The sequence below is a fragment of the Chroicocephalus ridibundus genome, chromosome 1 (genome assembly GCF_963924245.1).
Source record: "Chroicocephalus ridibundus chromosome 1, bChrRid1.1, whole genome shotgun sequence".
NCBI lineage: Eukaryota > Metazoa > Chordata > Aves > Charadriiformes > Laridae > Chroicocephalus > Chroicocephalus ridibundus.
In genome coordinates, this window is record NC_086284.1 from 8,898,452 (window position 1) to 8,920,966 (window position 22,515).

General features: G+C 54.0%; 2 protein-coding genes across 13 annotated transcripts in view; one reads left to right on the forward strand and one right to left on the reverse strand.

Moving 5' to 3' along the window:
• Nucleotides 1-8,135, reverse strand: part of FAM168A (family with sequence similarity 168 member A) — a 222,045-nt gene extending 213,910 nt beyond the window's left edge. For 2 of the 9 annotated variants that reach the window (XM_063327536.1, XM_063327566.1), the window contains exon 1: nt 7,993-8,126. The gene's annotated coding sequence lies outside the window, so the exon portion shown is untranslated. Of the gene's footprint in view, nt 1-4,018; nt 4,041-7,992 lie in introns of those variants that run through there. The other 7 variants (XM_063327589.1, XM_063327556.1, XM_063327618.1 and 4 more) reach the window with 6 other exon arrangements.
• Nucleotides 8,136-12,238: 4,103 nt separating this feature from the next.
• Nucleotides 12,239-20,464, forward strand: PLEKHB1 (pleckstrin homology domain containing B1). 4 transcript variants are annotated; one of them, XM_063327504.1, is made up of 7 exons: nt 12,239-12,375; nt 14,721-14,780; nt 15,269-15,421; nt 16,363-16,465; nt 17,407-17,446; nt 18,478-18,583; nt 18,917-20,464. In XM_063327504.1, exons 2-7 carry the CDS (start codon nt 14,744-14,746, stop codon nt 19,051-19,053), a joined length of 576 nt encoding a protein of 191 aa, XP_063183574.1. In that variant the 5' UTR covers nt 12,239-12,375; nt 14,721-14,743; the 3' UTR covers nt 19,054-20,464. The 4 variants fall into 4 exon arrangements, with proteins under 4 accessions (XP_063183574.1, XP_063183558.1, XP_063183567.1 ...); XM_063327488.1 differs by lacking the exon at nt 12,239-12,375 and adding an exon at nt 13,011-13,128; XM_063327497.1 differs by lacking the exon at nt 12,239-12,375 and adding an exon at nt 13,032-13,128 and having other exon boundaries at nt 14,718-14,780.
• The last annotated feature ends 2,051 nt before the right edge of the window (nt 20,465-22,515 follow it).

The following is a 22,515-nucleotide window of genomic DNA, read 5'->3' on the forward strand; positions in this document are numbered from 1 at the left end:
CTACATAACACCAATCTCCTGTAAAACACTCCAACATCATTTTACAAAGCCTAAAGCAATTTAAGACATTATTTCTTGATGGTAATGCTAACAAGCACACACGTAAAATCAAACTCCAGGAATTAAGAAAGAAAAGCTGAAACTCAGATGAGAACAGACATGATACCACATTTATCTACTGAGCCCACAACATAAGTCTACTACCAAAGAAGTAGCCAACCCAAACTAAATTATCTTCTCTAGAGCTTCAATTTGTGTTATATACAGACAGTGAAAAAATTCTTATGGAACGAAATATTTTATTGAGCTTCCAAATGAGCTCAGTCCATATTCAGAAGACCCAGCTAGCTGCCCAGCTCAGCAGCCGGGATTCAGATGCTACAGTAAAGAAAGAGAAACGATTTCTCAAATTTAAGGCACGCCGTTTTAAGACTTCAAAAATTCTGTTGTGAATTCAAGTCAAATCAAGAGCAAACTTGAGCTTTAACCATTTTTCTGTGCATTGGTTTCACCTCTCACTTGCACCACGATAAGAGACAAGGATGACCAACGGAAGAGCGTTGAGGTGACCCCGTTCTCATGGCCAAGTGACCACCCTCAGTCTTAATACAGCAGTGGCCACCCTAGGACAAGAGTAGGGCACATGTAGACAAGCCATATTTCCTCCTCCAAACAACCACAAGGCAAATCTTGGAAATCTCATTCCATCTGCCCATACCACACAACATTGAACCTGAAAAATATGTGGAATGCCATAGTTTTTGCAAAAGCCATTAAATGTCTCATTAAGTTATGACATACATAGGAAACTGAAGAAAATTATTTGCAGAATAAACTACTACAGAATAAATGTTCATACAGGGACCTATTCCAAAGTAATTGTACTTCAAATGCTCACAAGCTTAATTCAAAATACTTTTCAATGGAGGCACGTCCTTAGAGCCTGCCTGTCCGTATAGACACTACGTTCCTCTTGGTTAAAAAATCATCAGCAAGTGTAATGAGTGATCTCACTTTGTCCACCTAAATAGCAGGAGAAGATCAAAAAGACTTCCTTCAGTTAGGGCCAAGTATCTCTAGGAACAGATTAAGCCAAGTAGTACCCACCTAGGGACAACGGGACATTTAAGCAAGTTCTTTTCCAGCGATGACCTTCAACTCTGTCTTGTCCATAACACAAAACAAGGTGTTTCGTACGTTAAAAAAAAAAAAAATGTATACATACACACAAAATGCCATTAACTCCAAAATCTTGCTTGAACAGGTTGACCCACAGAACAGGATTTATCTGTTAGGACTGCAGAAAGTCTTAGGAGTTTGTTATGGATAACCACAAAAAAACCCGTTGTCCATTAAAAAAGCAAGTTGTCATTTCCTATAAAGTCAAGGATAAAGAAAGGAAAATGGGGACAAAGCAGACCGTGCTCTAAACTTCTCACTAGTCTTCAGGATGTATTTCCAACGTCAAAATGATAAAATCCACCCGTTATCAAATTTAGAGAGTCGGGTATCGAATGCCAAAGAAAGCAAAAGCCCAAATACTGTGCTTTAATTCCTGGCAGATAAACTAAAGTGTCTGATGCCATAAAACAGCCAGATCTTTTTGATTAAGTTCAACGGCAAATTAGAAGCGAGAAAATAAACCCTGCAGAACCTGAGATGTTATGGTCTATTTTAACTTTTGCTGCAGTCTGCAATCTTTATCCATTTTATCAAAGAATTAGACATGCCTAGCAGGCATGATGGCATCTATTCTTTTCTTGCCAGTTTAGTACTTTTTCTCTCATAAGATACTCTAGGCTTGTCTTCAATAATCCGCCCAAATCTCTAACCCTTGCTAAGAGAAGGCAGGCAAAAATGTTCAACCTACAAATACACTTCAGCATTAATCTTCCTATTGAGAAAGTTATCGTATGAAAGCGATGATAAACCCCATTTTTCTGCTCTGCCTTTTCATTTTGCCACCTTCCAGTTTTCCAGGTGACTGTTTTGCTCAAGGAAAGGAAGGAAAGACCGGGAAAAGTACAGCCAAATACAAACCAGCATCTCCAAGGGAGGACAGGAACACGTTTTTTCAGCTTTTACAAATCCTGTGGCGATAACCTCCTAAATGGTTTGCTGGAGAACATCAACAGGCCCACATTTTTGCCTCCCAGAAAGCACACAGTCACTTGAAATTCCTTTGCAGTGCTCAGGGATTTCAGCACATCCATAGTAAACAAAACTCAGAGGAACTTCTTAAAAATTACTCAAGTCCCACTGACACTCTGAGGAAACCCAGGCGTCTCCATCATCCTCAACAGAACGTCGTTCCCTACGCAATTCTTTGAAAAAATAAAGTATTATGCCATGAATATCATCGTCATCATCGCTTCCCTACAGGGTTCCAACAGAAAAGAGGGAAGAAGTATAAGCTTTAATTACAATAAAAGCATGATGAACTGCGTCACCTGCTTTCAGACTGTGGGACGGTGAGAAAGACGTTTTAGAAAAATGCTCATATTTGAATGAAGTTATACGTTAAAAAAAATCTATCTGGAAATGACTCAGATTTGAGTATTCATGCTCCTGTTTGGAGCCCAGGACAAAAAAAAAAAAAAAAAAAGCCTTGGTTCTCAAAAGCTGCTTCATACTCAAGAGCTTCCCCAGATTTCAGACCATCTGCAAATGCTGGATATACCTTAAGAGCTGGATCTTCCCTGACTGGGATCGCAATTACGGGTCTGGGATTCTTGCTTCAGACACCCATCGCAAAGCACACCTCCCTCTCAACAAAAGAAAACCTTGAAAATTCACAACTCTCTCTGTTGCTACCCATTCAAACCAACAAGTAAATAAACATAAAAGCTCACTTCAAGATTATCCACCCAACAAAGCAAAGCTCAACATATCGGAGCCCATCAATACAAAATATATATCCTACACACGTCGCTCCAAAATCAGCAGGATAAAGCAAGTATTTACTTCCTATTGATTTTTACATGAAGGCCATTAACCACCACCCACAAAATACTTCCAAGCCCTTCCCCACCTGCTCAAAACTTCTCCCAAACTCCCTCCCACAGCCTCCATCTCTTGGTTGGGCAAAGGACCACACGTGCTCCAGCTGTACATGACCCGACCAGCCAGAGAGATGCTGTCTCCTAGAAAAATAAGGGGAACTATTATGAGCCCTCTTCCCTGGGTAGAAGGACCGATTTTATTCTCTCCCCTCTGCCCAGCAGTCAACTTTCTCAAAACTTTAAAAAAAAAAAAAAAAGCTAGATTGCCTTCTACATCTATGGCCCTTTGCAATCTGCATTACTGGTGGGCAGGTAGATCACATCATCCTTACTGCCTCAAGAAATCGCGTTTACATGAATTTGCATAAGTAAACACAGCACTGCCGCTGACACTTCCCTCTCATGTTTAGTGACACCAATGTTTTAAACACAAAAATAGGAACACAGGGATTCAGTTGAGCAGAAGGAACAAGAAGGTAACACAATTTAGACACCTCTGGAGAACTGCATCCGTCTGACTGGCAGGTAGTCGAGTCACGCAGAAATAATTCTTGAAAATTTATTCCCAGTTCTAAAAAGCGACAGATTAAGAGCCCACATTTTTTAATTCAAAGAGTTAAAAGACCATCAACGGGTAAAAAATGGATAGGTGGATTTTATTTATTGTCACCGAAACAGAAATCTTCATTTATTTATTGAAGAGATGTACGACAGCATACAAGAATCCAGTAACACCACAGAATCACAGAATCGTAGGGTTGGAAGGGACCTCTGAAGGGACCTCAGGTGGGACTAATCGATTCACATTTGAAATCAGCAAAAAAACGCTGTTTGCGTAGTTTGGAAAAACACCGTCGAATACGACGAGAACGCTTTTCTCATTCAATCATTTTGCATCTAATATTTCTGTGGACTGAACATGACGACTTACGGATTTTAAGCAGCGAAATTGAGTCTAATTGATTAGAAAGATCACGGTACATTAAGAAGCAAGACCAACATGAAGAGCTACCAACCTCTCCTTCGCAGCCAGCTCCTTCTCAGACGCCTGGATCTCACCCGCAAATAAATCAAAGACGGCGCTGTACAAAAATTACCTCCTTTGCACTTTGCAAGACTCACTCCTCCCCGAGTACCCTGGCTAATAACACGGTTCTCTAGGGGATGCTTCAAATACTTCTTTGTTGTACCGGGGCTGGGAGGAGGAGATTGGCAGGACATCGCACGTCTCTCGCCTCGTGACACCTCCGCGGTGCGGGGAGATGGGGCTCGACCATCCACAGCTGCCTGAGGAAGAGCCAGCCGAGCGCAGCACCGTCCAGCCGCACGTCAGCGAGCGCGTGGAGAGCTAATTCGGGGCCGAAATGCACAGTTAAGGACACGGCGGTTTGAGGAGAGACTTTATGAATCGCAGAGGAAACAGAAAGTACACGGAGCACTTGTGCTGCGGAAAGGGAAATTGGGGGCCTCTGCAGATACAATCAAGCCCAAAAGGCATGACTTGAAGACAAATGAAGATCATAATCCAGACTGAAGGAAAGAGTGAGCTCAGAAAGGAAGATATAAAAGTCGTATTTCCCTTTTGACAGCCTCATCAACTGCTACCAACCGCTTGAGAGCTGGAAATGAGCACAGAGTTCCTGGGTGGAAACGTGGAGGTTTCTAACTACCAGAGGATAAAGGTCTGAAACGCTCCTCTGCCACGGGCAGCAGCAGAAAAACACCTGGGCTTAAAATAAGACTGGATTATGTTTATGCCACGGCTGCTGGCTTTCGCAGCAGGTGGGACTTGGTGACCCAGGAGCTCCATCCCAGCTACGAACGTCCCGCTTCCCAGAGAAGGAGATCAGTGCCCATCTCATGGCGGTCACCTTTGAAAACTTGCGGAAAGCGGACACTAACCTGGATTAAACACACTTGCCTAAAGCGGCTGCGTTTGCACCTATGCGCCCCAACCGAGGTTCACAAGCTCTTCTAGACAGATCAGATAATTAAATTTAGACTCAATTTAATTATCGCTTTAATTATGCTTTCAGCTGAGGTACTGAAGGCCTTTCGCAGAAATGTTTCTCCGAAGCATTTTCACTTGCCGGAGAAATGTTTTCAGGAGCACCAAGAGCAGTATCACCTTTCTCTCCTGGTTTTCCCCGTGATCCGGGCGGTGGGTAACTGATACAGGGGAGCACAAAAACTTGAATGCAAAGAGGGATTTTAAAAAAATCCCTAAATAGTTCACCTACTGCAATGCAGACTTGTCATGGAACCTGACCGATGAGTATCACCTAAGATCAGAAAGGACCTCTACAGCATGTTCTCCCTCAATGACCGTATCCCATAGTTATTTCTCATTAATTTTGACGCAATACAGGCGTATCGTTCAGGTTTCTCACTCCAAGCAATATTCCCATTACTGAACAAATTCAAAACACCTTCACGGCACACCGTCATTTTGCTTCCAATCCCTTTGTCCCAAAGGAGAAGGGTTATAATCTACCACTCCAAAAAACTGCGTCTTTACTAATAGCCAGGAATTTTAATCAACCAAAGAGTCTACAATAAAAAAAAAAAAACACCATACATCTGAATAACAATATCTTAAATACTCAGCAGAAGTGCATTAAAATGAAAGGCCACTATAAGCACATCATTCAGTACAGAGAAATCCCTTCTGGAAAATGTAAACATTTACTCTGGTTTAAAAAAAAAAAAAAAAAAAGTTAAGATGCGTAACTAGGCAAGTTGGTATTTGTAACTTCCAGAACAGAAGTTAATCAGATTTAATATATATTTCATCCAGAGGGTACATTCCTAACTGCTATCAGTCCTTTGAATGACTGCATACATCCAGCAAGAATAAATATTCAGGCCATAGTTGTTAGTTGGGTTTTTTTTTTCATGTACTCAGCCATAAGGGTCAAGAGAATCTATGAAACAGTTAAAATTCAAAATCGAAATCAGAACTAAAAAATAAAAAAATAACCATTTGGCCTCCTAGTATTAATTTCCTTTTTCTTTACATTGCTCAACATCACTCCTCAATTTGAGTTCTAATCAACAACCACTTCACAGTTAACATTTCATGAAATAATGTGGTTGATGCAATCAAGTCCAGCAAAATGTTTCCCTAAAGATGTTTCCATCATTCACATTCCTTTAAAAAAACAAAAAAAGAGAGAGAGAAGAGAAAAGAAAAGCTCTAGCTTCCTCCATCACTATTTAACAGCAAGAATAAAAACACCACTGCATCTTAAATCATATTTTGATTAAAACATAAATAGAATCACTTGGGGTTTCTTTCTGGTTAGTACAACATGCCTTTGTCCAGGAGAGGGGAAAAAAAAAAACCTTGAACCTGCTCATTTTTCTACATTTGACAGTATTCAGCACTAAATGAATGCCTTTTGAATGAAATTCAGTTTATGGAAATACAAGCCATAACCTGAAAGCTTATCATCACAATGTGCGGGGGGGGTTGGGGGTGGGAGAAGAGGGAAAAAAATCCCCCCAAAATCCAACACAGTACAAAACCTTTTTTTGACAATGAATATTTATTTCATTTCCATATTTCAAGGCTCCTCTGTTTTCTATAAAGGACTGAAGCTAAGCACCTTTCTGGCATTATTAACCCGCAATACAGCGATGGACTTCATTGCCCTGAAAACCACAATGCCGATAACAAAGTATCCAAGCGATTACCAAAAAAATAAAAAAAAAATTTAAAAAATCACCCCCTTCATAAAAATGAATAGAATATGCTATTTTAAATAGACAGAATAAATAACGCCGCCTTACATTTCACAACCTTGTGCTCCCTGCTTTCGGGCTACAGATGTTGCACGTTGACATCCCCCCGTCTCCCTAAACCCAGGCCATTTTTAAACCCCCCCCTGCAGAGGGAGCGGGACAGGGGGAGACGGCGGCAACTCGGCCCTTCCCATCCCATAAAGTTGCTGGCGGGCTCGTTAATATTCCCTGTATCACTCCCGCCGCCGTCGTCGTCGTCCCCACGTGCCCCTCTCGATATTGGCAGTGGGTGGGGGGGACACCGTGGAGGGCTGACGTCCCCCCATCTCTGGGGTTTGCACCCCCAAAACCCCACACCGGCATGTCCTGAGGGATGGACACGCAGAAGAAAAATCACCGGTGAGCCCCGTCTCTCCATCTCCCTCCTTCTTCTTCCACCCCCAGAGAAGGTGAAACTTGGCTTGGACCCGGCGGTGGTGGCTCCTCGGTGGGCTCTCCGTTGAGGTGAACCCCCGGACCATCGCCGTGTCCCCCCCCTCCCCCGGGAGGAGGCATCGAGCCCACTCGTTCCCCGTGGGGCTGAAGGCAAAGCCCGCCAAGAAGGCTCGAGGGGGACAACAGGTTCTGAGGGGGGACAACAGGGTTGGGGAGTGGGACAACCAGGCTCCTGGGGGGGGGGGACAAGCAGTTCTCAGGGGGACAACAGGCTCTAAGGGGGGACTACAGGCTCCAGTGGGGGGGGGCTACAGGGTCTGAGGGGGGAACACGACAGGCTCTGAAGGGGGGGGGGCACACAACAGGCTCTGAGGGGGACACGACAAGCTCTGAGGGGTGGGGGGACACAACAGGCTCGTGGGGGGGGGGGGGGGGGACACAACCAGGCTCTGAGATGTGGGGGGACAAGCTCTGAGGGGGGATAACCAGGCTCTGAGGGTGGGGGACACAACAGGCTCCGAGGGGGGAGGACGACACAACAGGCTCTCGGAGGGGGACACAACAGGCGCTGGGGGGGTCTCGCCCTCCCCAGGGCGGTGGTTTCCCTCCCCTTCCCCCCGGCTGGGGCTCTCCTCCTCCCGCGCCTGACCCTCACCCTCCGGGGGCCACGCAAAGCCCCGCGCTGAGAGGATGCTCCCCCCGCCGCCACCGGCCCTGTCCCCTCCGGGGTGGGCTCACAGCCACCACCGCCCCCCCTGCCGCTGTCACACACCCCCCCTCCTCAGCGCCCTCAGGGGGTTCCCCCCCTCACCTGCGGCTGCTCGGGCGGCGGCGGCGGCGTCCCCTCAGCCGGTGCGGCGGCGGCGGCGGCGGCAGCGCGCTCCCCCTGCTCGCGCTGCCTGCTCCGCGGCTCCTGCTCTGCCCGCAGCCGCCAGCCGGTGGGGGAGGGGGCGGCGGTGGCGGGCGGGCGGGCGGGGGGGGAGTACCACCAGCGGGACCGTTACAGCCGCCGCCGGGACTACCACTCCCGGCTCCCCCTGCGCGCCGCCGCCGCGGCTCGGCGCTGGCCTCTCCGCGCGGGGCACGCTGGGTAATGTAGTCCCGCGGGGCGGGCGGGGAGGGAGACGGGGGCCCAGGCGCGGGCGCGGGGCAGGATGGGAGGTGTAGTGCCGGCGCGCTGCCTGCTGGGAGCTGTAGTGCGGCCCGGTGGAGCGCAAGGCATGACGGGAGCTGTAGTTCGGTGGGGCATGGTGGGAGTTGTAGTCCGCGGCGGCTGAGGGGAGGCGCGGGCCGCGGCGGGGATTCCCCCCCCACCGGGGCCTGCAAGCGGGGGCTCCGCCGGCCCCCGGGGCCTGGCCCCGGCTCCGGCAGCCGCCCGGCGACCGCGGGGCCACGGGCCTACAGCGGCCTGCAGAGAGGAGGGCAGAATGGCGGGGTCCGGCCTTGATCCCCCTGCCGCCTTCTCCTCCTCATCCTCCTGCCGCGGCCTGGCCTTGCCCCATCCCTTCTCCTCACTGCCCGAACCGGACCCTTCCCCGCCGAAACCCTTTGCCCCACGTCCGGGACGCCCTCGATATTTGGGGATGGCAGCTGCTGCCCCCTCCGCCCCAACCCCCCCACAGCCCCGGGAGGGGGAACAGGCCCTTCCCCAGGAGCGCAAACGAGCACTTTAGTTTTTCATGCAGGATCAGGCACGAAAAATTGTCCTGAAACCTTTTCGGGGGCAGCGTCAGCACCTGCCGGCGCAGGGGGCACCAAGGTGGGTGCAAACTGCGTCACCGCAGCTCAACGCCCTGGTTTTAGGGCAGGAAAAGAGTATTTGGGGAAAGCGCTGGTGTCTGGGAGGTGGAGAATTGAATTCCTGTGGGTCTTCACCCCGGGACTGACACCAACGGGGTACGTCCCCTCAGTCCCTCACAACACTCATTGCTGTTTCATAGAACCACAGAATGGTTTGGGTGGGAAGGGACCTTAAAGATCATCCAGTGCCACCCCCTGCCCTGGGCAGGGACACCTCCCACCAGCCCAGCTTGCTCCAAGCCCCGTCCAACCTGGCCTTGAACCCCTCCAGGGATGGGGCAGCCACAGCTTCTCTGGGCAACCTGGGCCAGGGGCTCACCGCCCTCACAGCCAAGAATTTCTGCCCGAGATCTCAGCTCAATCTCCCCTCTTGCAGTGGAAACCCCTTCCCCCTCGTCCCATGGCTCCCCTCCCTCATCCAGAGTCCCTCCCCAGCTTTCCTGGAGCCCCTTGAGGGACTGGAAGGGGCTCTGAGGTCTCCACGGAGCCTTCTCTTCTCCAGACTGAACCCCCCAACTCTCTCAGCCCGTCCTCCCAGCAGAGGGGCTCCAGCCCTCCCAGCATCTCCGGGGCCTCCTCTGGCCCCGCTCCAGCAGCTCCGTGTCTCTCCTGTGCTGAGGCCCCAGAGCTGGAGGCAGCACTGCAGGGGGGTCTCCCCCGAGCGGAGCAGAGGGGCAGAATCCCCCCCTCGCCCTGCTGCCCACGCTGCTGGGGATGCAGCCCAGGCTGCGGGGGGTTTCTGGGCTGCCAGCGCACGTTGATGGCTCATGTTGCTTTTTGTGAAGATTCATGCTGGGAATTTTGTTTCCCAAGCGATCGATGTTGAACAGAACCGTAGAACAGAATCATAGAATTGCCTAGGTTGGAAGGGACCTTTCAGATCAATACATCCCCTGGGGAATCAGTCGGGTTGGGGGTGTCCAAGGGATGGTAAGAGTCGTACCCAAGCTGTTTGCTTCAGTTTCTCACCCCTTGGACGTGCTGGTGTTGGGGACAGTGTTGTGAAAACTGTGTCAAAAAAAACATTTCTCCTTGCATGTTTCTCCCTACGGGTGGAGGATGCCGGTGGCACCGATGCGACATGCTCAGCCCCAGCGATTCCCAGCGTCGTACTGGTAAAAGGAGCCTCCCGCTGGATTTGAGGGCTCTTTAACAGCCCATCGCGGGGTTTTATCACCCCTGCAACCCAGGTACCGACCTGTCCCAAGGGCAGATGTGTGTTAGGAAGAGAAAGAGCAAACATTGGGGTGTCCTCATCCTGGGTTCAAGCACGGGGAGACAGGAGGAGACAGGGGAGACGCTGGTTTCCTACATCATGTGAGACGTGGGAAGAGTTTAAAAAAAAAAATCCTTTGTTCCATACCCAAAACCCAAGGCTGGGACAGGGGAGATCTCCACCAGGCACCGAGCCACCGCTCTGACAGCTCCTTGCTGTAACGACACCCCCAGGTGAGACACGGACAGAGCCCAGCGGGAAGAAAAACCAACTGGAAGTTTCAAAGTTCATCTCTTTTACTGAGCAGCACCTGATTGCTACAGAAAGTGAGGGGAAATCCGTGGTTTGGCTCCCCCGCGCGAGGGGCCAAGTCTGTTTCATCCTTTCTCCCTTCCACCCGAGCAGCTTTGCCAGCTGGAAATAACCTCCCGGCTCCTCAGGTCACCCTTGCCACCCAGCGTGCCCCAAATTTATCCCATCTAACAAAAAAACCCAACCCAGTTTGCAAAAAAATAAATAAACCGAACCCCCCGAATCCCGCACCAGCATCATTTTCTTCTCCAGAGGGGAAGCAGAGCGATTTGGGGATGTTTTAATGGTGCCGCGTTCGGTTTGCAATCCCGGACGCCGGCCGTGTCCGCCCGTCCAGCACAAACACCGTGGGCTGCGTTGCTGTTTGCTCCCCGGGGGTTATGTTTCTGCTCTCTTTCTGTTGTTGTTGTTGTTGTTGTTGTTGTTTCCCTCCTCTCCTTCTTGGAATAAACTTGACGTCTTATCTGCCGGCCGACCGGGGGCTGCAGCCAAGCAGAACCCATTAGCGCAGCGCTATAGATTTTCAACCCCATGAAAATCTGCTGCCATTTTAAATAGAGCATCTATTTATTTCGCTCGGCGGCGTGTCCTTTTGCTGTCAAGGAGACAAATTATTCCAATGCTGTGGCAAAGCTCACGATAACGCGGTGGAAAAGCTTTGAGAGCGATTTATACCCAATTGTGGCCTATGTCTGCCTACGCAGGGGCAGCACCATACCGGTGGGTAGCCCAGAGTAATTCCAAATTTCATCCCAAAACCCTTCCTAAGGGAACTTCTTCATTAATTCATCGCAGAACAAAGTGTCTGGCCCGGCCCTTGATATCCAAATGTGCGTCTCTCAAATATTTAGCGCGACTGGGGATGTTTCGCAGCCGGATAACCAGCGTGGAGGGATGCGCAAGGCTGCGCGAGCGCGCCCCGGCCGATGGGGCGGTTGCAATTTAACTCCTTTGTAATCAATCTGCAGGCTGCTGGATTAATTTAATTCCTGCTGCTGTTCGCCGCAGTAGAGCCAGCGCCAGAGGGAGGGGAAAGGGCTTTACGTCGAAAAACCCGCTGGAATACATGAGGGTTTTTTTTTTTTTGTAGTAAGGGCTGCCAAATGCTTAATAAACATCTTTATTATCAGCTCAGCCTTGACTATAAATAACCTGACGTGTATTTGAAGCTGCGTAACGCCAGGCAGCCGCCGGGGATTGCGCTCCCTAAGTCGTCTCGGGCCCGAGCGTTTCCAGCGCGCGAGCGGAGCCGTAGGAAACGTGCTATTTCCTTCCCCGGGGCAGCAAAAAAAGGCTTTGGGAGAAGCTCTGGGCTCTATCGTCTCGATAGAAACACATCCCTGCCCACGCACAAATCCCGCCTGCTGCCGGCAACGCCTGCACATTTGCCTGGGCATGCCCTGTGTATCTGTATGGAGAGAGAGAGATATTAAAAAATACGTGTGTGTGTGTATATATATATATAGAGATATTCCTTGCTGGCCCTTTTTTTGTGGGAAAAGAGGAGTGGATAAGAGGGGTTGGGTGATTCTTGGCTCTTGATCTCCCTGAATAATTCAAGCTCCCCTTTTTCCCCGCTGTCCCCTGGTCCACGATTTCCAAATCTGCCTGGCAGAAGCTGGAGACCACGGACCGCTGGCCCAGGGATGCATCCCGGGCTCTCCCCCGCTCCTAAACTCTCATCTTTTTTTCTCCCAACAGGTTTGCAAAGCCGCAGATGTCTCCAATGGGGGTGAAGGGCCCCGGTAACGTGCAGCGACAACTCCAGCAGCTTTTCCAACCCTGCGGACTTCGAGCATGTGCGACTTGAACCCGTCTGTCTCCAGAGCCGACGATAGTTTTGCCCTTATCTCCAGCAGGAGCCAGGTCAGACCTTGATTTTTAAGTCACCCCACTCAGAAATTTAATTCAGACGAGCACTCAGGTGCTTAAAATTTGGGTCGTTCCCGATTTATGCTCCTGCCAGTGATGTGCCCCCGCTGCTCGCTCCGTTGTGCTATTAAACACCTCCTCAGACCCATTCCCAGCACCAGAGGAGGGTCCTGCATCCCTGAAGCATCTCATCTCCCCATGCCCAGCTCCAGACCCATCTCTGTGGGGCAGGAAACCCCCTGGGCATCCCCTCGCTGCTTTGGTGTTCCTGTTTGGGCCAAGCCCTCCCAAGGGCACCAGCGTGTGGGTTATTTACAGCCCCCTTGTCCCACGGGACCCCCTCGATTGCCCAGCTTTTCCCGACTGTGCGGCTGCTCCGTCTCCGGAGGAAAAGGGGTGCTTTGGGGAGAACGCGGAGGTGGCGGATCTCCTCGGTGGGTCACAGCTAGATGAACCACGGGCATCACCGGTGGCACCAGCCCAGCAGCATCCCGGCCACGCCAGCACCGGGCATCTGCTTTTGGGGGATAAATCGCTAAAAAGGGGCATTTTCCCTCCGGCCGGTACCTTTGGGATGTTTCTACCCAGCCGAGCCCGCCGCCCCGCTCCTGCCCGCCCCCGCCGGTACCGGACTACAGCTCCCGGCGCTCCGTGCGGGCGGGCAGCGGCGGGCAGGGCCGGGCAGCGGGAGCGGGAGCGGAGCGCAGCGCTGCCCGCAGCGGGGACCCGCCGCGCCGCCTCCGCCCGGTGAGGGATGCGCGGGGGGCTCCGGGGGGCTCCGGGATGGCGGGAGAACGGGAGGAGGGACCGGAGGTGGGGGGGGGGGGGGGGGGGGACACGACTATCGGGGGATGGGGAGTACTGGGATGGGGAGTACCAGGTGTGGGGGTACCGGGATGTGGGTACCAGAGGGACGGGAGTACCGGGATGGGGGTACCAGGTGATGTGGGTACCGGGATGTGCATACCAGAGGGATGGGAGTACCGGGATGGGGATATCAGAGAGGTGGGGGTACCAGGTGTGGGGGTACCAGGGATGTGGGTACCAGAGGGATGGGAGTACCGGGATGGGGATATCAGAAAGGTGGGGGTACCAGGTGTGGGGGTACCGGGATGTGGGTACCAGAGGGATGGGAGTACCGGGATGGGGATATCAGAGAGGTGGGGGTACCAGGTGTGGGGGTACCAGGGATGTGGGTACCAGAGGGACGGGAGTACCGGGATGGGGATACCAGGGAGGTGGGGGTACCAGGGATGTGGGTACCAGAGGGAGGGGGGTACCTGGGGGGTGCCAGTACGGAGGGTTGTGGGTACCAGAGGGATGCAGAAGGGGGATGCAGTACAGGGTACAGGGGGGAAAAACGATGCCAGGGATGCAGGTACAGGAGGATGAGGGCACCCGCTGTGGGTACCGGGGGCTGCAAATAGAGGGGGATGAGGGCACCACGGGGGTGTGAGTACTGCGGAATGGGGGTACGAGGGGGTGTGAGTACAGGAGGGTGAGGGTCCCAGGGGATGTAGGTACCCAGGGGCTGTGATTTCTGGGGGACGTGGGTGCCAGGGGGATGTGGGTGCCAGGGGGACACAAGCAGTGGATGAGCGTACCAGGGCTGGTGTCCCCAGGGGAACGTGGACACCCGGGATTCGGACACGGGGCAACGCAGTTACCAAGCGCAGCGGTTACTGGGCGGGGGTCTGTGCCTCAGTGTTCCCCCAGACCAGGAGGGGACCCAGCCAGGCGGTCCTGGAGGCCGTCCTGGCGTGCTGAGCCCCCATCATGGGGGCACCGGAGTCCCTGGTTGATGGGTGGAGGCGGGGGGCCGTGGCCAGGTAACCGTTCCGGCCTGTCCCTGGGGTGTTGGCTCTGCTCGGGGACCCCGGGGAGCGATGACTTCATGGCCTTATTAAGGACTAATTTCCATCCAGGGAGGGAAAACAAACAAGTGTGGCCGTTGTTTGCCGTGGAAAGTTACTGGGGCCGTGGGGAGTTGCTGCCTGTTTTCATACACAGCCCGGATTTCTCCACTTACCTCCACGGGATGATAATCCCCTAAATCCCAATGAGATTAAAGGCAGAAAGAAAGGTGGCTGGAGTTCCTCCTCCCTCCCTGCCTTCGCCGTGTTCCCCAGATGACGAAAGCCCACGTCTGTCTAACCCCGATTAACCCGTGCGCTCGGCTCATCCCATCGCTCCCCCCCTGCCCAAAAAAAAAAGGGGCAACGAGGGTGAATCCCCATCCCGCTTCGCTCCTGGAGCCGCAGGGAGGTGAGAACTGGGGAAAAACCGTAGGCAAGGCGGAAGCTGCTATTTTAACCCTGTTATTTTTCCTGTGCCAGCAGGTCCGGAAAACCCTCCCGCAGCCATGGCGCTGGTGAAGAGCGGTTGGCTTTGGCGGCAGAGTAAGTGCGACCTTTCAGCTTTCCAGGTTGGGAGCCCCCTCCAAAGAAACCCCAGAGGGGTTTTGGCTACGGGGTGTTGGGATGAGGCACTGGGGGAGAGGGGCCCTGACCCGGGCGGTTAATCCATGGCAGCGAGGAAATCGCGGCTCAGCCGCTCACGGATTTACATAAGAGGAGAGAAGGGCCTTCTGCCACCAAAACAGACACGCGGCTCCATGTCCGGGGCTGGATCCGGTCCCGCAGGCACGGCGGGGCAGCACCAAGATGCCCTGATGGCTTTTTTGGCAGCTCTTTTTAATTTAAAGCCACCTGGCCGTGCTGCCCCGGATGCTCCTGCCGGGCACAGGTGCCCTGTGGGATGCAGCGGCTCTTGCAGGGGGTGCTGGGATCCGGCTGCAAATATGGGGGACGGGACTGGGTCTCGGGAGCGCGTTGGCCGTATCCCGCCGGGCTCGCTGCCGTCCTTCACCTCCTCCCCATCCCGTCAGGCTCCATCCTGCGCCGCTGGAAGAGAAACTGGTTCGTCCTCTACCTGGACGGCAGCTTGGTTTACTACCACGACGAGACGCAGCGTGACATGGATGGCCGGATCCACATCAAATACAGCTGCCGGGATGTGAGGACCGGCCGCGAGTGCAGAGGTGAACAAAGCCCCGCGTCCCCAACCCCATCCCGTGCAGGGCTCTCCATGTAGCTGTAACCCTTTTAAACGATGCTCTTCTTGCGAGCATCTAGAACACCCCAAAAATAATCCAGGCTGCCTAATTCACGCCTTTCTCGCTGCCAGCCAGCGCCGGGCTGTCCCCCACCAGATGCACGTCGCATCTTCTCTTCCCTTGCTTTTCCCTGGGGAAGGAAGGAGAAACTCTCCTTCTGGTTTGTGCTTGTTCAAAACACGATCCCACGTCCCTGACTCATCCCTCGCCGTCTCGCACAAACAAGGAGAACAAAAAGCAGCAGCTCGGCTCGGCCCCGGCAGCCCACGGCCGCCGCACAAAGCGCCATTCTTGGGTTGCGAGCGGCGGCGGCAAAGCCGGGATGCCACGGTGGGAGCACGAACCCAAAGGTTTATCCTCACCGGAGGGTCCCGCCGAGCTTTGAGAAGGGAGGAAGATGCACAATCCTCGTGGATTTAAGATTTTGTTCTTGCTCGAGCTCGTGATCCAACTCCAGCGTTTCTACAAAACTTGGGTGCTCGCTGGAATCTGGCAAATTCAAAGCACAAACACAGCTCGGCCTTTCAGATTTTTGGCGATTTTCTGCCTGTCCACTTTCTTTCTGCCGCGGGGGTGGAAGCTTCTGCTCGCCAGCTCTTCGCTCGGGTTGGCTTTTAACCTTTGAGAGCCTGAGGCTAACTTGTAAGCGGAGACGGAGCCGAAATTAAACCTGAACGAGGGGCACGGTGTCCCAGCAGGTTTTTAATGCTTGCATCCCTTAGCGGCACACGGGGAGGCTGCTCGTGCCAGGGGTAACAGGGGTAATTTGGAGCACAACCCTCTCCCGGGAGGGTCCGTGGGCAGATTGGGGGGGGGTCTCTGGGGGGTTTTTCGCTGACGCTGAATCCTGCCCCTTCCGCTTCCAGACGTGCAGCCACCCGAGGGAAAGAGCCGCGACTGCCTGCTGACCATCGTGCTGCGGGACGGCTCCAAGACAACGCTGTGCGCCGAGAGCGAGGATGACGCCGTGTAAGCCAAAATCCCACCACGGTGGCACCGAAAGCCCCTTGTTGGCTTTTTCATCCGAATTATCCGAGCCTGGAGGGAGCCTGGGCCGCGCGAGAGCCCCATCCCGCTCCCAGCACGTCCCACCCACGGCTAAAACCCCGCACAACCCCTGTTTTCTCAAACACCCGCTTGCGCTCGCAGGGCGATAGGCGCAGGCGGAGATTTGGGTTTCCTGGTGAATAATTCAGAGCCAAAAGCAGCTATTTTTAAGGAGCCGGTGTCCTGCAGGGGGAGGGGTTTCCCTCCCGGATGAGAAATCACCTCCTGGCCTGACCGAGGATCACTGGGGAAGGGTTTTCATCGGTATTTGGCGATAAATAATGTGAAAATGAAATTCTTGTTGGCTTAAGGCCACACCCGGCAGGAGGCAACACCCACTTTTCGCACTGTTCCCCTTCCATTTATTTCAAAAATAAATTTCTTGATTTTTTACAAGAAAATTAAAATATTTCTAAAAAAATAATTAATTTTTATAAAAAATGAAAAGTGGGAAACCTTCAGCTGCGCTTAAGATGGAGGGAGATGTTCAGCCGTGGCCAAGCTGAGCTCGATCAATTGAGCTTGACCCCAGCTGATTGGAAATTCATCCGTTACCTGCTTTTTCCCCCAATTTAGATGTCATTTTCCTGCCTGCCCTTGTTTTAGCCAGGGCTGTTCCCAGGGATAGCGTTTAGCTCCGTGCCCATCCCCATGGTGTCGGGTACTTCCCAGCACATTCCCATCCCCACCTATTAGCCCAGCGCTGGCTAATAGGGAATTAAAGATCAGCGCCGGCCCCGCGGCCACATCCAGGTCACTGGGGGAAGGAAGGGGGACACGTGTGCCCAGGTGGCCCCACAGGGACAATTCCTGTCCCCCCCTCCAGCACACCCCAAAACCGTGTCCCTCTGTTTTGTTTGCAGCGCTTGGAAGATGGCCGTGCTGGAGGCTAAATCCACCCCGGTGAGGCTCCATCCCCCAAAACAGGGACACCGTCCCAGCACGGGCTTCGGGCAGGCGCAGGTGGAGGTTACACCAACCTGAGTGCCCCCTCCCGGGGCTGATGCTGAGCTCGGGGTGGCCCCCCAAGAGCCAGCGCCCATCAGGGAAGCCCGGGGCACAGGGAGTAAAGCTCCTGGAGGCAGATGGGGAAGAAGGTTGGGGAGAAGTGGTAGTGAGAGAGCAGTCTGCTGGTGATGCCACCGACGGAAGACAACAGAGCCGAGGGTGACCCTGTTCAGTGGGCTGGGGTGACGGGGACAGAGCTAAGGTGACGGGGGCAGAAGTTAAGGTTGAGGAGAACATAGAATCACAGAATCGTGTAGGTTGGGAGGGACCTTTCAGATCATCGAGTCCAACCATCAACCCAACGCTGACAAAGCCACCACTACCCCATGTCCCTCAGCACCACGTCTGCCCGGCTTTTAAATCCCTCCAGGGATGGTGACTCCACCACTGCCCTGGGCAGCCTCTTCCAATGCTTGACAACCCTTTCGGTGAATAATTTTTCCTAATATCCATCCTAAACCTCCCCTGGGGCAACTTGAGGCCGTTTCCTCTTGTCCTATCACTTAGGGCAGTGGGGCAGAGTTAAGGTGACAGGGGACACAGGGTGATGGGGGACACAGTTAAGGGGAATGTGGGCAGAGTTAAGGTGATGGGGCCACAGTTATGGTGACGGGGACAGAATTTGAGGTGATGGGGACATGGTTAAGGTAACAGGGGCCAAAACTAAGGTGAGAGGGGACACAGCTAAGGTGACCTGAGCACAGGTAGGTGATTGAGGTGCTTGAGCCAAGGCTGCCCCAGGCATTTCGGACACTGCCCCCGCTGTCAGCAGCACGGGGGAACCCAAGTGATTCAGACGCTGTCACACGCGGGGGAAATTGAGGCACAGCACCGGCACGGCCACACCGGCTGGGCTGTGGCTCCACCGGGCCCTGTGTGGCCCCAGTCTGGGCATCAGCCTCACGCCGCGCTCCCACCACTCCCAGGTGCACGTCTACGACCCCTACGACGATGACTACTACCAGACGGTGCCCCTCGACTCCCACCAGACCGCTTACATCAGCTCCGGACACTACGGCCACCAGTACGGAGGTGGGTGGCCTCATCCAGTGGCACAGGGAGGGTGGCCGGATCCTGATTCACCCCATCCCTCCCCAGTGTTCGTTTGATGCTTCACCTCATTACCAGCCGGGGGATGTTTAATTTGTCTGCGGAGTGTGCATCAGGGGGTGGGGAGGAGATGCTGGAAGGAGCTGTGGCTACACAGGGGACACGGGTGACAGCCAAAAATGGGGGTTCCCTCCATCCCAAGACCACTGGCGCCCCTTGGGGGAAGCAGTGCCCCTCTGTTGGCATCAGCGTGGTGCCAGGAGGACAGTGTCTCCCCATCACCCTCCCCAGCTCACCCCCCTTTTTGCCTTACAGCTCCTGGGGTGACCCACGTCATCGTGCGCGAGGATCCCTACCGGGTCTCCGGGGACCAGATGGCCTTGGGGCTGCTGGCGGGGGCCGCCACCGGTGCTGCCCTGGGCTCCTTCATGTGGATGCCGTGCTGGTTTTAGCAGCCCCGCACTCTCCTTCTGCCCAAAACCGGGCCACCAGCCCCCCTGACACGGCTCCTTTTGCCTCCCCAGCCCAGTTTAACTCACCCCTGGCTTGGTACCCGCCATGAGCCACCCTCAGCCTCCCGAAACCAGCCTGCTTGCCACCCTGCACCCTGGGGACAGACATCCAGCCCTGAACCCATCCCATATCCTCCTGTCAGCTCCGTCTTTTGCATTAAATAACCCTCATGTGCTTCAGAGACCCCCCAAAAACCTACCCTAAAACCCCCACAGTGTCTGATTCCCGTCCACAAAGGGTCTGAGGAGCTGCCGGGGCCATTGGCAGAGGGGAGGGCGCAGCGTCCCAGCCCCAAAACCTGGCTCAATTCCCCACCCCAAAATCTCTGCAGGAAACTGGCTGCAGAAATACCTGGTTTTTTGGACCGAGGGGGAGAGCCGGTGCTGCTCCAAACAGCTCTTTTGGGGAGATGGCTGGGGTTTTTTTGCAGCCCCAGCTTTAAAGCCCAGAGCAGAGCTGCTTTGTAGGGGCTTTTTTTTGGGGGGGGGGGGGGGGAGGGTGGGTTCCAGCACAGGAGCAAGCGCTGACGCAAGAGGCAACCCCAGGGATGCTCAAGAGACAGGTTAGATTAAAAAATGAGGAGGATGAAAACCTTTGCAGGATTTCCACCCCCTTCCAGCCTCGCACCGGGTCCCCTGGGCCTGGCCAAGCTGGAGAAAGGGTGTGAACCCCCCCCAGGAATTGAGGCTAAACCCCTGGAAATTGGGACTAGACCCTGGGAATTGGGCTGGGAATATCACAGCTTCCCCAAGCCGAGCAGCAGTCACTGCAGGAGGGACACGCAGCATCTTTGAGTTTCACCTTGGTTTTTGGGAGGGGGAGAAATCACTTGGGGACAAGGGCAGCTCTCCCTGGGGACCAGGGACCCTTTCTGGCAGCCCAGCTGGGGTCTCTGAAGCAGGGATTTGGGATTGAGGGGCAGACACAGTCCCTCTGGGTGGCCCTGAGGCCAGGGGACAAGTGGCAGCTGATGTTTTTGTGCGGCGTTGGGCAGCACCAGGCAGACGTTGAGGGAAAGTGCAGAGGCGCAGCTGCCGAGCATCGCCCTTAGAGGCACCACTTTATCCTGGAGACACCATCAATACTGAACAAATTCAAGAATTACAAAGAAAAACCACAGATAAATAACAAAAAACGCCAGTGACACCAGCGCCCCGGCTCGCTCTTGCCATTAAAGCTCCGGATCAGTTTGTCCCTGTGCCTGACAGGGACTCGGAATGTCCCAAAACACCATCCTCATCCTCCCCTGGCCTCCCTCGCCTCCACTGCTGCTGCAAACCCGCTTCCGTCAACTGCATCGATTTTTGGAGAGAAAAAAAGGAGAAAAAAAAAAAAAAAAAAAAAAAAAAAAAAGCAGCTATCCACAGTCTAATAAAGGCAGCGAAAAACGAGAGCCAGCCTGCGGGTGAGTGAGGATGAGGAGGGGGCTGCCCATCCTCACCGGTCTCCAGGGGGTGGGAAGGTTTGGGTCCCACTCAAGAGCTGCGCACGGGTGTCACCAGCTCGCCCATCTCCTCCTGCATCCCCTTTTCCTCCCTCCCTTTTCAAGCGAGAGCTCCGAGGGCAGCTCCAGGGGAGGGACAGGCCACTAGAAAGCTCAAGAACACCCTTGCAAAAAAACCCCCACTTCTTGCAAAAAAAAAGGGACCTGAGCGGAACGCGCAGCACCCAGACGCCGTCCCCGGCACCGCAGGGTCTTGGGGTCCCGCTCACAGCTTCCGAACGCAGCACGATGGCCGCGAAGAGACACAGAAGGGAAAAAGCTGCCTGAGAAATCCCGCTCGGTGCTACTGGACCACAACCATGGTTGTTGGTAGAGCGGCTCCTGCCTTTCCATCCCAAATTCAGAGCTTGTGGGACACGCCATCTCCATTCAGGAAGGGACTGGTGCAGCGAAGGGCTCTGCCAACCCTGTTGTAAACCTCAAGATGGCTTAAAAGCATCACTGAATCTGTTCAATTTGCAAAGCAGAGAGAAGCTGAGGTTTGCCTGCCCCCTGCTTTCAGAAAAAAAATCGCATTTTCTAAGCCAGGGGTTCATCAGGGTTTCCATCGCTGCACGGATCCCCGCACGCAATCCCCAGCTTTGACGGGGTGAGAGGAGAAGGATCTGGCCCCGTACGTCCCTCTGTGCCCTCGTCCCATCTGCCTTCTCCTACTTCCCGGCCCAGGTCCCGCGTCCGGCACGCTCACCTCCACACCTCCCCACATTCTCTTCTGCCACTGATCCTTGGAGCCCCATGGTTATTCCTGCTGCAATGGGGTGGGGGGGACAGAGAAATGACACAACAAACCCACGACTGCTTTTCGGACGCACGGTAAATGGGAAACAGAGGCCAAACAGCGCTTGGCCCTGCTCCCTCCTGGATCCGCGCTTGGTCCTGTCTAACGCCTGGGGCTGCTGTCCCACTTTCTGACCTATTTTCCATCGTCACCTCCACCTCAACCTGTCCCTGCAGGCCCAAAAGACCCTTTCCAGGGTGTCCCCAAAGGTAGGGCTTTGAGAGCACCAGCTCTTGTCTCCGCGTGGCTGGGAAGGTGGGGGGGAAGCTGGGAACAAAGCCGGGGAGCAGGACCTGCTGCAGGGCAGAGGGATGGGGCGTCCCCACGGCCAACCAGGGAGGGCATCCACCTCCTGTCCCCACCACGAAGTCCTGGGTACCAGCACCGAGTCCAGTTCAGCTCCGGGGCCACGCACAGCTCCAGCTGCCGCTGTCGCCAGTTAGCACCAATTAGTGCCATCCCATCTGCTGGGAAGCGCAGCAAGCGGAGCAGTGTGTCCGGCTGCTAACGAAGCACTGGTAACGAAGCAGCCTGGGATACAGAGCCCCCGGGGTCGAGCCCAGCTCTGGTGGACTAAAACACTCAAGCATGCACAGCGTAACCTGTGGGTGCAAATGGTTCAGGCTGGGCAGGGAGGTGGCAGTTGTAGGAACACGCCAAGCAGGGGGACATCCCCTAAACCCTCTTTTTTCGGGGACTTCAGCAATGCCAGGAGCTGGCAGCTCCGGGAAAAGCTGGAGGTTTTCCTGGGCAAGCCCATGTCCAGGAGCCACTGGCAGGCATTTACCATACAGGATGCAAAACCCATCTTACGCCTGGAGATGGAAACATCTGGAAATGCTTCACCCAGAGCAGCACAACCCGGAAATCAGCACGCATTTCCACGCCGACTCCAGCTGCTGACCTGCCAAAGCTCCTTTTCCCCAGCTCAGACCCCCACAGTCCCCATCCCTGCGGTACCTGAACATCCCGGGGTCGATCCTGCATCTCTCCTACTGAGCAGGGCTGTGCCAGTCTCCCGAAGACCCGGGGACACCGAGTGATCCAGGCAAGGCCACCAAGAAGGGCAGTAACGGACCAGCACGTGCCTCCAGCAGCGATTCCTGGAGTCTTCACACT